Source organism: Sesamum indicum, linkage group LG6, assembly GCF_000512975.1.
Source record: "Sesamum indicum cultivar Zhongzhi No. 13 linkage group LG6, S_indicum_v1.0, whole genome shotgun sequence".
Taxonomy (NCBI): Eukaryota; Viridiplantae; Streptophyta; class Magnoliopsida; order Lamiales; family Pedaliaceae; genus Sesamum; species Sesamum indicum.
Window position 1 is genome coordinate 8,046,181 of NC_026150.1, and position 12,658 is coordinate 8,058,838.

The 12,658-nt window shown below is 36.2% G+C and overlaps 2 protein-coding genes and 1 pseudogene across 2 annotated transcripts; 1 reads left to right on the forward strand and 2 right to left on the reverse strand.

The window, feature by feature from the left end:
- On the reverse strand, positions 1,217–4,746 carry LOC105164060 (heat shock protein 83). The gene is made up of 4 exons (XM_011082615.2): positions 4,396–4,746; positions 4,121–4,262; positions 3,213–3,493; positions 1,217–2,979 (listed from the first exon to the last, which is right to left on the reverse strand). Exons 1-4 carry the CDS (start codon positions 4,531–4,533, stop codon positions 1,426–1,428), a joined length of 2,115 nt encoding a protein of 704 aa, XP_011080917.1. The 5' UTR covers positions 4,534–4,746; the 3' UTR covers positions 1,217–1,425.
- LOC105164062 (mitogen-activated protein kinase homolog MMK2) lies at positions 6,864–10,158 on the forward strand. Its single transcript, XM_011082616.2, has 6 exons — positions 6,864–7,232; positions 7,784–7,913; positions 8,022–8,159; positions 8,317–8,649; positions 9,384–9,567; positions 9,660–10,158. Exons 1-6 carry the CDS (start codon positions 7,054–7,056, stop codon positions 9,830–9,832), a joined length of 1,137 nt encoding a protein of 378 aa, XP_011080918.1. The 5' UTR covers positions 6,864–7,053; the 3' UTR covers positions 9,833–10,158.
- LOC105164061 lies at positions 10,053–12,398 on the reverse strand (annotated as a pseudogene).

Consider the following 12,658-nt stretch of genomic DNA (forward strand, 5'->3'; position numbering starts at 1 on the left):
TACTACCTTTTCTTATAATAGTTAGTTATTTTTTTTTTTTGTTTATCCAAATTAAGATTTATTCAATTTAATTTTAACGACAAATATTGTACATTAATGTGATTGCATATATTATCTGAATTATGTACTAATTATATAATGAATATAATTCAAATCTGATTAAACACAATTTGGACGCGGAACAGAATTGGTTGCTTTTGTAGTCTTTTTAGAATACGAAAGAGTTATTTTTTTACCGAAAAGAACTAATATAATGAGTGTGGTAATTTTTTAAATTATATAAAGAAATTCATAGATTAGGTTAAGAAAATGAGAAGTGACTTGTCCCATATAGGAGAATGATGGAAAAAGTAAAGAAATTGATAAAAATATAATGTATTGTCGGTGTGAGTGTGGTACACTCATCTCATAGTCCTACATAAAAAATTTATTAAAACAATAAACTTCTAATATTAAGTTCAAGTTCAAAAAGAATGCAACAGTATCCAAATGAATAATGCTTTGGGTCTGTTTTGCACACTATAAAACAGCTAAAAACATTCAAAAATATATATCAGTGATACATATATATTAATGATGTGGTGAGTTTAGTGATAATGTTGTCTAGTATAAATATGTTATTAATTGTCTATAGTAATAACTTCATACATAATTTTCATCACTAATAATTATATTGTGACATAATTAAAATTATCATCATTCAAAATATATTTTTAGTGTGATTAATATTATTATTTCTTTTAAACAATTTAAAATTTTTAAAATTTAGAATCATTCATATAAATACAAATAAATTTGTGATTAAGAATTTAAAATTTATGATTCCGAATTCATCGGCCCCAATATAGTCCTAAAAATCATTTAAAAATTACGTGCAACTGGATTAGTAGTTTGAGGGAGGAAAGCGTATTTAGGCCTTCATAGTTAAATTCATCACGACATATACCAATTGTGGCACAACCCCATCCCAACTTAGTTCTTGATTTGTGCGCCAATCCACCATCACGCTATGCTCTTCCAAGTCGGAAAACAAGCAGCAGGGCCACCCAGCAATGCATCATACCTAACCATGAACTTTACATTGAAACAAATCATACAGAATTGCTGTGCTCATACGAAAACCAATTTATTAAAACATTGAATCACCCTGGCCTACTGCAAATATGGACAAAATCTATCTGACCAGCTGAGAATATTGTCCTGAACAGAAGGAGAATTCGAAATGCAACTTCAATTTTCTATAGAACTACCAAATCCAGTTATTATTTTACCATACATATTTATGTATTAGATACAAGGCAAAAGCATCATAAACCTCACCTGAGCCTATCGAAAGACACAAACGAGCAGACGCATGTGAAGAAACAAAACAACCAGATCGCAATTGACTATTATTATATTATTTTTTCACAGGAGCAATTTATCTTAGTCAACTTCTTCCATCTTGCTTTCCTCATTAGCATCCTCCTCCAGTGCAGGCATCTCAGTATCATCAGTGGCAGTCTCATCGTCATCAATGCTGAGACCCAGCTTCAGCATCCGGTGGATCCTTGCAGCGAACGTGTTTGGATCATCAAGGCTGAAACCAGAGGTCAACAAGGCAGTTTCATAGAGCAGCAGCACCAAATCCTTCACTGACTTATCATTTTTGTCGACCTCGGCCCTCTTTCTCAGCTCCTCCATGATTCCATTGTCTGGATTAATCTCCATTGTCTTTTTGCTGGACATGTAAGCACTCATGCTGCTGTCTCTGAGCGCCTGAGCTTTCATAATTCTCTCCATGTTTGCGGTCCAGCCATACTCTCCAGTAACCAAGCAGCAAGGAGAGTCCACAATTCTGTCTGAAACGACAACTTTTTCCACTTTGTCCCCAAGAATGTCTTTGATCACCTTGCACAAGTTCTCAAACGATTTCTTTTTCTCTTCCTTCTTCTCTTTCTCTTCTTCTGATTCTTCATCGAGCTTCAGGCCTTCTTTGGTTGCTGAGACTAGCTTCTTCCCGTCATATTCTTTTAATTGACCAACGGCATATTCATCAATAGCATCAACCATGAAAAGCACCTCATATCCCTTCTTCTTGAGCCTCTCCAGAAATGGGGAATTCTCAACTGCTTTCTTGCTTTCACCAGTGATGTAGTATATGTCCTTCTGACCCTCTTTCATCCTTGTCACATAGTCCTTCAAGCTGGTCATCTCATCACCACTCTTTGTAGAGTAGTACCTCAACAGATCAGCAAGTTTAGCCCTGTTCTGGCTGTCTTCATGGATGCCTAATTTGATGTTCTTGGAGAAGGCATCATAGAACTTGTTGTAGTCCTCTTTGTTCTCTGCAATTTCAAAGAACATCTCAATGCACTTCTTCACCAAGTTCTTCCTGATGACCTTGAGAATCTTGTTCTGCTGAAGCATTTCACGCGAAATATTGAGTGGAAGATCATCAGAATCCACCACACCCTTCACAAAACCAAGGTACTCAGGGATTAGCTCCTCACAATTATCCATTATGAATACCCTCCTGACATACAGTTTAATGTTGTTCATCTTCTTCCTTGTGTCAAACAGATCAAATGGAGCCCTCCTTGGCACAAAGAGGATAGCCTTAAATTCAAGCTGCCCTTCAACAGAGAAGTGTTTCACAGCAAGGTGATCCTCCCAGTCATTAGTTATACTCTTGTAGAACGAAGCATACTCCTCCTTGGTAATCTCTTCAGGCTTCCGGAGCCAGATAGGTTTCTGTTTGTTGATTTGCTGCCATTCATGGGTTACTTCCTTTATCTTCTTCTTTTTCTTTTTGTCTTTCTCTTTATCCTCATCAACTTCCTCTACATCACCCTCCTCTTCCTTTTTGGTGTCCTCATCTTCATCATCACTGACCTCTTTCTCCGTAGTCTTTTCAACCAAGAGGTAGATTGGGTAGCTTATAAACTCAGAATGCTTCTTAACCAGATCCTTTATTCTCCTCTCTTCCAAGTATTCCAGCTGCAGTAATGAAAAGAAAACAGAAAAATTATTTTGGATCCAAAGCAGAATTACAGAGAGAGAGAATCTCCAAATAGCACAAAAGCTAGTCTTCTTGCAATAGGAAGACATGATAACTACTGTGTTGCATTTTCAGGATTCTGCACTCATTGTGCCACTTAACATGAACTTAACTGTGTTCTACCAGCATAGATTCTATGCAAAATGCTCGAATAATAACCACCAAAACTTACCTGGTCATCTTTGAGGAAAAGTGTAATCTTAGTCCCCCTGCCCAATGGCTCACCACTGACATCCCGAGTTACAGTGAAAGAACCACCAGCCTGGGACTCCCAAACATATTGTTCGTCGTCATTGTGCTTAGTTGTCACAACAACCTTCTCAGCCACCAGATAAGCAGAGTAAAAACCAACACCAAACTGACCAATCATACTGACATCAGCACCGGCCTGCAGTGCCTCCATGAACTCTTTCGTCCCAGACCTTGCAATTGTACCCAAATTATTCACCAAATCTGCTTCAACAAAAACAGAAACGATGATTATAAACTTAGAACCAAAAAATTCTAAGTAACAACACTAACACATAAATATGCATGAACCTTCAAATGGCAGGTCCAAGACATATTATCCATCATCCACACTTAAGTAAATCAGCTTTAATGTCATAGTCTAATGCCTCTTTGGAAATGCTATTGATCACACAGATATATAGATTGAGAACCTACAACCACAGTGGAAATGAAAGTTTGACAAAAATCCTATAATCCAAGTTTCCATGAAGCTGCCCTAAACCCAAGAAGACACCTTAAAATCAAATCTCGCATCCGCTTTCATTCATTTTGAACCCCAGAGCCAAAACTGTACGTAACAAGATTTTACTCTAAAACTCCATTATATTCCTAGACTAAAATTCATGAATAACCTTGTAATTCATCATAAGATTCAGAAAACAAGATACACCTAAGTGACCTACCCAACAAATTCAAACAACTGAAAAGTAAAATCTGTTGTTATGCAGCATGGAACCCCACAATCAATCAAAAGAACAATAAATTATTCTCTGCATTTCCATGTACGTTAACCAGCTACTGTACGTACACAAAGCCGCCAAAAAAACTCAAGCAGGATTCGGACGATACCTGCTTTAGTCATGCCAATACCGCTGTCAATAATCGAAAGAGTTTTGTTAACCTTGTCAGGAACAATCCTGATGAAGAGCTCCGGCTGCGATTCCAGCTTGCTCTTGTCGGTCAAACTCTCAAATCTAATCTTATCCAACGCCTGCGCAGCAATTTTCACAAAATTCCACCAAAAGTACCCCAGTTAAAAAAGTAAGAACGAAAACAAAATTCAAAATTAAAATCACTACATGTCATGAGCACACATCTAACAACATATTAAAAACAACAATTACATCAGAGGAGTTGCTGATGAGTTCCCGAAGGAAGATTTCTTTGTTACTGTAAAAAGTATTGATAATGAGACTGAGAAGCTGGTTAATCTCCGCCTGGAAGGCGAAAGTCTCGCTTTCACCCATCTGAACGTCCGCCATTTCTGTATGTAAAATTTCCGCCCAAAATCAAACGCTGATTAATCGCGTAGAACCAGAGAATTCAACTTGCAGAGAAATCAAAGCTCTTGTGTTATTCTGAGAAGCAGAGAGGAGAAGAAGGGGTTTATATAAACCCGAGCTGTAGATGGTGGAATGCTTGGCTTCATGAAGAATATGGAGAGATCGGGAGCATTTGGAAGTTGGTTTTGGCGGGTTCTGGAGGTTTCCACACACCTATCCACTTTTCCCTCCCTTTATTCTTTGAATTTGCAGTTTCGCCCCTGACTTCTTGATGCTCTTCTGATTTGCCCCAATAGATGAAATATATTATATTTAGACCCCATTGGGTTCGTATGAATAGACATAATAAGATTATTTCTCATGCATAATCACATATTTGGTTCGCATTATTAGAGTCGAATATTAATACGAGCTCGATCCTATTTATAAGGATCTATGAGATAATAGATCACATCTTTTAAGTGGGATACACAGTTTCACCAATTATTATAAATTTGTTTTAGAAATCCCTTTCCTCATTTGCCCTTCTATTCTCCCTACTCTTTATCTCCGCCCCCCCCCCCCCTTCTCTTTTTTTGAACAATAAGCAATGCAATGACTCAAAACGGAGTTCTTTCTTTTTCTAAACGACTAAAAAATCGTACTGTATATTGTAATAATTAGATAATAAAATATAATAAAAAAATATTACTTTATCCTTTTTAGACTTTTAAAAAATATTTAAATTTTGAATAGTTGTCAAATTGATTTTTAATATTTTTATTTTATTATGTGAGTGTGTCTCACCTGCACGTACTAGCATAAAAAAATAAAATAATATTAAAATTTATATAAAAATAGTTTTTAATTAAAAAAATAATATTATAGAAAAAAAAGATGCATGAAAATTTAAAAAGAAACTACCAAAAAATAGTGAGAGGTTGAAATTAGATGAATAAATAAGAAAATTAAATTAAATATAAAAAATGCAAAATAGTAGAGGAAATTAGTAATAAAATTAAGATCTAAGATCCCACTTAAATATGGATTTTTATTTACACAAGTATTAATTATATATCGTTATTATTATTATAAAATATTAATTATTATAATATTAAAATTTACTAAGCAAAAATGTGGTAGGGTTTCCATAAATAATTGAGGACAAAAGCTTAGCATTAGAGAGGGAGTTGTGGGCCAAAATCATTAAATTGTAATATTTTGCGAGAATGGTTAGTTGGCATACATTAATGCAATATGGTAGATATAGTTTTAATCTTTTGTCAACTTGAATGAATCAAATTTCAACTGCTAATTACTCATTTAATTAACAAATCAATTTAATCGAAAAGATTGATCACATACTCCAATTTTAGATAGAATTCCAACACTTAATTTTGATCATTCTTTAAAAAAATAATAATAATTTAATTAACTGTCCGTCAAAAAATAATACAAATATCAGTAAAACGACACCAACTTAATACATTTAAAGTACGTTGATACCCGTTGCGAAACAAAATGTAATCATAGATTTAGGAATTGAACCTTTATTATTATTATTATAAACCATTATAAGGGTATTGATAATGTTGTATTTTAATAATAGTTATTAATTACATACAGTTGTATGATATTGATGATTATTATATAATCATTATAAGGGATAATTGCACTATCCTCCTTTGAGGTTTGGTATGATTATATATAGACCCTTTGTGGTTTGTGAAATTACATTTACCACCCAAGTGGTTTGCTTTCATTTAACAAATAAATATCTCCATTAGTCAAAATCTACCAAATTTGCTAATATTAACAAAAATATCATAAAAAAATCTATATTAACTCCTGATTGATTTATTGCGGATTAAATTTCTTTATACATGTTCACAAATTAAAGCTGTGAGGAGGTATGTTTTCACCGTTAGTTTAGTCCCCAAAAAATTATTTAACCTGCAATAAGTCGACACTCAGTTAATCGAGGGTAATATCAATTTTCATTCATTTTTTTGTTTATATCAAAAAATTCAGTGGGTTTTGACCAACGAAAAAACTTAGTTGTTAGACAAAAGCAAACCTAAAAAATATTAAATATAATTTACCAAACCACATAAAATCTATATATAAAATCTTAAAAGATAATTATATCTTATAATAATTATTAAATATAAATATTTAATATTAATAATTATAATTGAATTATTCAATAAATAATACTAATTTACCACTCACCTAAAAAGAATAAAAAAAATTGCCCCCATTTGAACGTTTCGTTCTAAAATAAACCATGTCTTGGATTAAAGTCAATAAATTAATATTTTTTCAAAAGCATTTGTGCCTGCAGAGTTTCCCCTTCAAACCGTGTCCACTTTCACTTCAAACTTCCAAGTTCCGAGAAAAATCTCAAGCACCTAGCACTCTCCTCCCCCGACCCTGCCACCGTTACGCAGACCCCCCAAAGCTCTTCCGCCGCCGACGCAGCTGCCGAGAGCTCCGGGACCCATTTGTTCTTTTCTCTTTATGGCTCCAGAAAACGGTTCAGGTTCAGGTTCAGGTTCAATCAAGTCCAATATAAGCGGAGTGCTTACGCACGGCGGTAAATACGTGCGGTACAATCTGTACGGTAACTTGTTTGAGGTGTCCAGTAAGTATGTTCCCCCTCTTCGGCCTCTTGGTCGTGGCGCCTACGGCCTTGTCTGGTTAGTATTATGCGAGAAATGTCTAATTATTGTTCTTTATGTGTAAAACATTTGATAGTTTTTAATGTTGCTGTAAACCGTGACCTGTTGATGAGAAAGTTGTTTTTTTGCAATTGATGTCTCAAAACGAGCTTTACTTGGAGCCCCTTTGATAACCCTGTGTTCTTTGGAGTTCCTTAGGCATGATCGAGTACCTAAAGATTATTGTTGTGTGAGGGCCCTTGTGGTGAATCTTAGGAAATTCCTAATACAGTAATGAAACATGTGCAAGAACAAGAGTAAAAATCAAATACAAGAGCGCATATATTCTACTTGATTTGGTGAGGTAGTGCCCTTACATCCAAAGTTAGCGACAAGCAAGTTTTTTGTTATTAGCATAGCACAATGGGATGATTACAATAGACGGCCGCCCATCAAAAATATATGTAATAATGTTAGATCAGACTCCACGCTGGGAAAAAGTGTGTCGACTAGGTTCCGAAATCTTGCATTCTTGTGAAGTTTTGCCCTTTACTTACTATTTTTAGTCTTCGTTTATGTTTGCTATGTAGTGCTGCTGTCAATAAAGAGACTAATGAGGAGGTTGCCATTAAGAAAATTGGAAACGCATTTGACAACCGAATAGATGCTAAAAGGACTTTGAGGGAGATTAAGCTCTTACGGCACTTGGATCATGAAAATGTAAGTTAAATCTATTACTGTGCTGTACTTTGAATTACATGTCGAGCCAGAAACTTTTTGTTTGGTTTTCCATTTCATTCTTAATCTTCTTTCAATCTATTTACTCAGGTTATTGCAATCAAGGACATCATAAGGCCACCAAGAAGGGAGGCTTTTAATGATGTGTACATAGTTTATGAATTGATGGACACAGATTTGCATCAGATAATTCGGTCTGAACAAGCATTGACAGATGACCATTGTCAGGTCTGATAATTCTCTGCAATAAAGTTTAATTTATATGACATATTGCAAGACAGCTCTGGTTTTACTTTAAACAAATTAGCAGAGAACTAGGACATGGAGAATAAGAGTTAGGTGTCATTGATTTTGATGAGCTGATCTATGATATTACTGTTTGCAGTACTTCATGTATCAGCTGTTAAGAGGACTAAAATATGTGCACTCGGCAAATGTGTTACATCGTGACCTTAAGCCCAGCAATTTGTTTCTGAATGCAAACTGCGATCTTAAGATAGGAGATTTTGGGTTGGCGAGGACAACATCTGAAACGGATTTCATGACTGAATATGTCGTCACTCGCTGGTATAGAGCACCTGAATTACTCCTTAATTGCTCAGAGTACACCACTGCGATAGATGTATGGTCCGCTGGTTGTATTCTTGCTGAAATAGTTACCCGGGAACCCCTATTTCCTGGAAAAGACTATGTTCATCAGCTGAGGCTCATCACCGAGGTATTGTTTTGTGTCCATAAATTCCGTTTTTTCTTTCGGAATGATCCATGATTTTTAATTCTCTAAATTTATTTTGACATTGACATATCTTAGTTTGAGTTTGACCAAATTTCTGTTAGATCTGATTTCATATGTTTGCATACGCAAGAAAAGAATTGAGGCTGTAAAGCGTATAGTAGATCAATATTTGTTTTTCACTTTTTCAAACATCTAGCAACAATAGAGGGAAAGGAAACTGAGAAAACAAAGAATTATACCACCTTTCATTTTATTTGATCTTCTTTGACTGATGTCAGCTTGATAAAATTAAGAACGTGCAGCAACTTCCAAGTTTCCTTGAGTTTCTGATTGCCGTGACATGAAAAATTCCAAGTCATTCTAAATTTTGGGGATGACAGCATAAACGAGCTCTGTATAGTGCTTTCTTTTATGGTCATCTAAAAGCGAAGATGTCCATTACTGAAACTTTCCTAATTTACACGTTAAAATATTTCTCATGCTGTTAATTTGATGTTGTATAAAGTCAATTATTTAAGAAGCTGAAATAAATATTATGTGAACCTCTTTTCTATCAGAAAAAGTTTCAAGGAAAAGAGGAGTGAAAAAGAGAAAGGAAGAGTAAAATATGGGGAAGGGGATAATAGGAATGTAGTTTTGTTCAAGCAGAGTTTCATCTGTGTATTAATTTTCTCCATCTATAAGTAACATGTGCTTGCTGTTCTTGTGTTTCAAAGCTCTTAGGCACACCTGATGAAGCAAGCCTCAGATTCTTACGAAGTGATAATGCCAGAAGATACGTGAAACAGCTCCCCATGTTTCCGAAACAAAATTTCTCTGCAAGATTTCCTAACATGTCTCCATTGGCATTGGATTTATTAGGGAAGATGCTCATCTTTGATCCCAACCAGCGTATAACCGGTAAACGCTGTCTCTTTTAACGACAATCCTAGGTTTCATTTCTGAGTTAGTTATGTTTTATTATACTTAACATTGATTTCTGGATGGTACAGTTGATGAAGCTCTGTGTCATCCATTCTTGTCCTCTCTTCACGATATAAATGATGAGCCCATCTGCTCCAGCCCTTTCAGCTTTGATTTCGAGCAGCCATCAACAACCGAAGAAAATATTAAGGAGTTAATTTGGAGGGAATCGCTTGTGTTCAATCCGGATCCAGTTCATTAGTCATGTCCATTTAACATTTTATATTTTCTCTGTATTTACAACATTTCAGTGTTCTGTATAAATATGTACCAGCATCTTTCTCCTTCATGTTTTCCGGGACATCCTCAAAATTTTGAGGGAGAGATTATGTAAGTTATGGCTGCTCAGATGTCTAGACATGAAGATGTAAGGCAGGTGGAGACTATATTTGTGGTTAATGCAGGGTTAGGTCTCTAGAAGATACACAAAGGTTGTTGTAATTTTCATTACCATCTTGCAATGTAAAACGAGTTACTATATGGAGCTATAATTTCTGCTTCATGGCCTTAATTTTGAAGCATTTCCAATTACAAATGTCCCTTTACATGATTGTCTAATGAATACTTCCTTCTATAAGAACATATCTGGATTTCGTGGTTGTCAATGGGCAAACTCTCCGTCGGAAAATTACACTCTGATATGTAACCTGACCCCTGATCTGGAAGAGCATCACATGGCTGAGGAACTACACCGCTCGAGATCCCTTCAATGTCAGTGCAATTCCAAGGTACTTTCTTTGCTTTCTTTGCTAGCTCTATTGTTACATTAGATATGCAAATTCCGGTGAATGGATCACCTGGGATCCCCTCTAACCTAGCAGCCATAGTCACGTTCTCAGCAACCATGTCACGGTAGTTTATGTTCTGTATCACGGGAAGCGCATTTGGATCGTAGTTATTGTCTGCATGTGAACCGTAGTTTCCTGTCATCCAGAATGCCCATTTCATAGTTTTCATTGTCATCCCTCTGACATATATATCCTTAACGTATCCTCCCCGTCCGACTGCTGTCTTGATCCTGACTCCTGACTCTGTATTGATGGCCAGGATATCTTCAGCTCTGACATCCTGAATTCCTCCAGACATTTCGCTTCCTAATGCGATCACGGCACTGAACGGGGAAATGCAAGTGAGCCGTCTGAGCAATCGTCCCCAGACACAATGTAGCAGTCTTCAATACGGGTATTTGTGCATGAATCTGGAATTCACATATCAAATGTAACTGTCTTAAGGAAAATTTTCTAACTGCTGAGGGAGATGTTGAGAGTTTTGTTTGCTTACCTGGATTGATGCCATCAGTGTTTGGGGATGTCACAGGAGCCAGGATTGTGAGGCCCTGCACAATGACATTGCTGCAAAGAAGAAGTCAAATTTCTTGCATGGATCATTAGAAATCTTAATAAAAAGGGACAGTTATATAGATATCTGCTGAGATTTGGTCATAAATTAAAGAACCACTGCAACTTTCGAAGATCGCGATGACACTCACTCCAGTCATGTTTTATATTATAGATTTTTCACGGCCCGTTCGGATCTTGTTAGGATGAATCTATAATGTAAACATGACTGCAAATGGTATGCTATAGTCTTTCAAAATTGAAGTATTCTTTTGTAATATGCCTGAACCTCAAGGAACATCTAACTCATGCAAGAATTGGGGCCAGGATTTCTTGTTACCTGCTGTATATGGGATGGACATTCCATGATGGTGAGTTAACAAGTGTTAAATTTGATATTTGGACATTCTCAGAGTACATTATTTCAATGAGGTAAGGTCTTGTGTACTGTAGTTCTCCCTTGTGAAACTTGTTCCACCAGGACTCTCCCTGACCGTCGATTGTTCCATTATTCCCTGAAAATCAGATAAAAGAATCACCTATTATGTGATCCAAAGGTCAAAATCATCTCACTTGCATAGACTGTTTCATTTCCTTCTTACCTGTTATAACTACATCAGTTAGGTTTGTACCAAAGATGAGACTGATGTATCTTCCACCCTCTGTATCCCTTCCTCGACCGTACGATGGCAGGGGTTCTATTACAGCCCATTCACTTTCATCCTATGTCAGTTCATGTTACAAAAAATAAGGATTCTTATTTTGTTTTTCTTGCTATTACAGACACAAATGAAAGACAGAACTGGTTGGTTTTTAACCTGAGAAGCAAGAAGAACTGCATCTTTATGGAGGTACAGAGTGAAATGACTGGTGACATTGAAGCTCCCCGTCAACCACTTTCCAGGAGGAACGAAGAGCATCGATCCACCATCTGACGCAAACTGGCTGAGATAGTCAATGGCCGCCTGAAAAGCTTTGGTATTCGACGTCGTTCCATCTCCCACCCCTCCAAAGTCCGTCAACGACGCACTGTGTGCCCGGCAACTTATTGAACAGTAGTCGAAACTATACCAATGGTGAAGATGGCGACCGTGAACAGCATTTGATCTCAACAGAACCGTGGCAGCAAGGACAAACAACACATGAATAACCTGCGTAGTTCACAGACAACGTTGAAACTGAATTCATAGGTTATGGTTGCTTGGAAGGAAATGAAAGGGCTTCTTTACCTGAGTTCTTGTGAGAATTCTTGCAGTATCCATAGAAATATTCAAGTGTTGTGTGTGTGTGAGTTTTGTTAAGACAATGCATATATTTATATAGGACGTGAACCGGTCCAATGTTAGGTTTGTCGAAGAGAGTAGCAGTGTTTCTTGTGGTTGTTTGCTTGCTGAGGTCTGTGGATGAAATAAAAAGAAAAGGGACTAAACAATTCCAAGCAAACAGTTGCAAGCCCTTGACGTTTTGTAACTTCCGTGATTCCAACAACTGATTTTCCAATTTCTTACTCGTAGCTTAAAAGTGCTTTTAGTTACAGACCATTCTCAATAATTGACTTAAAGTCGCATGTGACAATCTGTCTGAAAAAAAACTATTCTGTTCTTGAATACTAGAATCAAATTCAAATAAAACACCAACAATCTCATTTTTTTACCTAACTATTTGGTTTTTATATCACTTTAACATATATT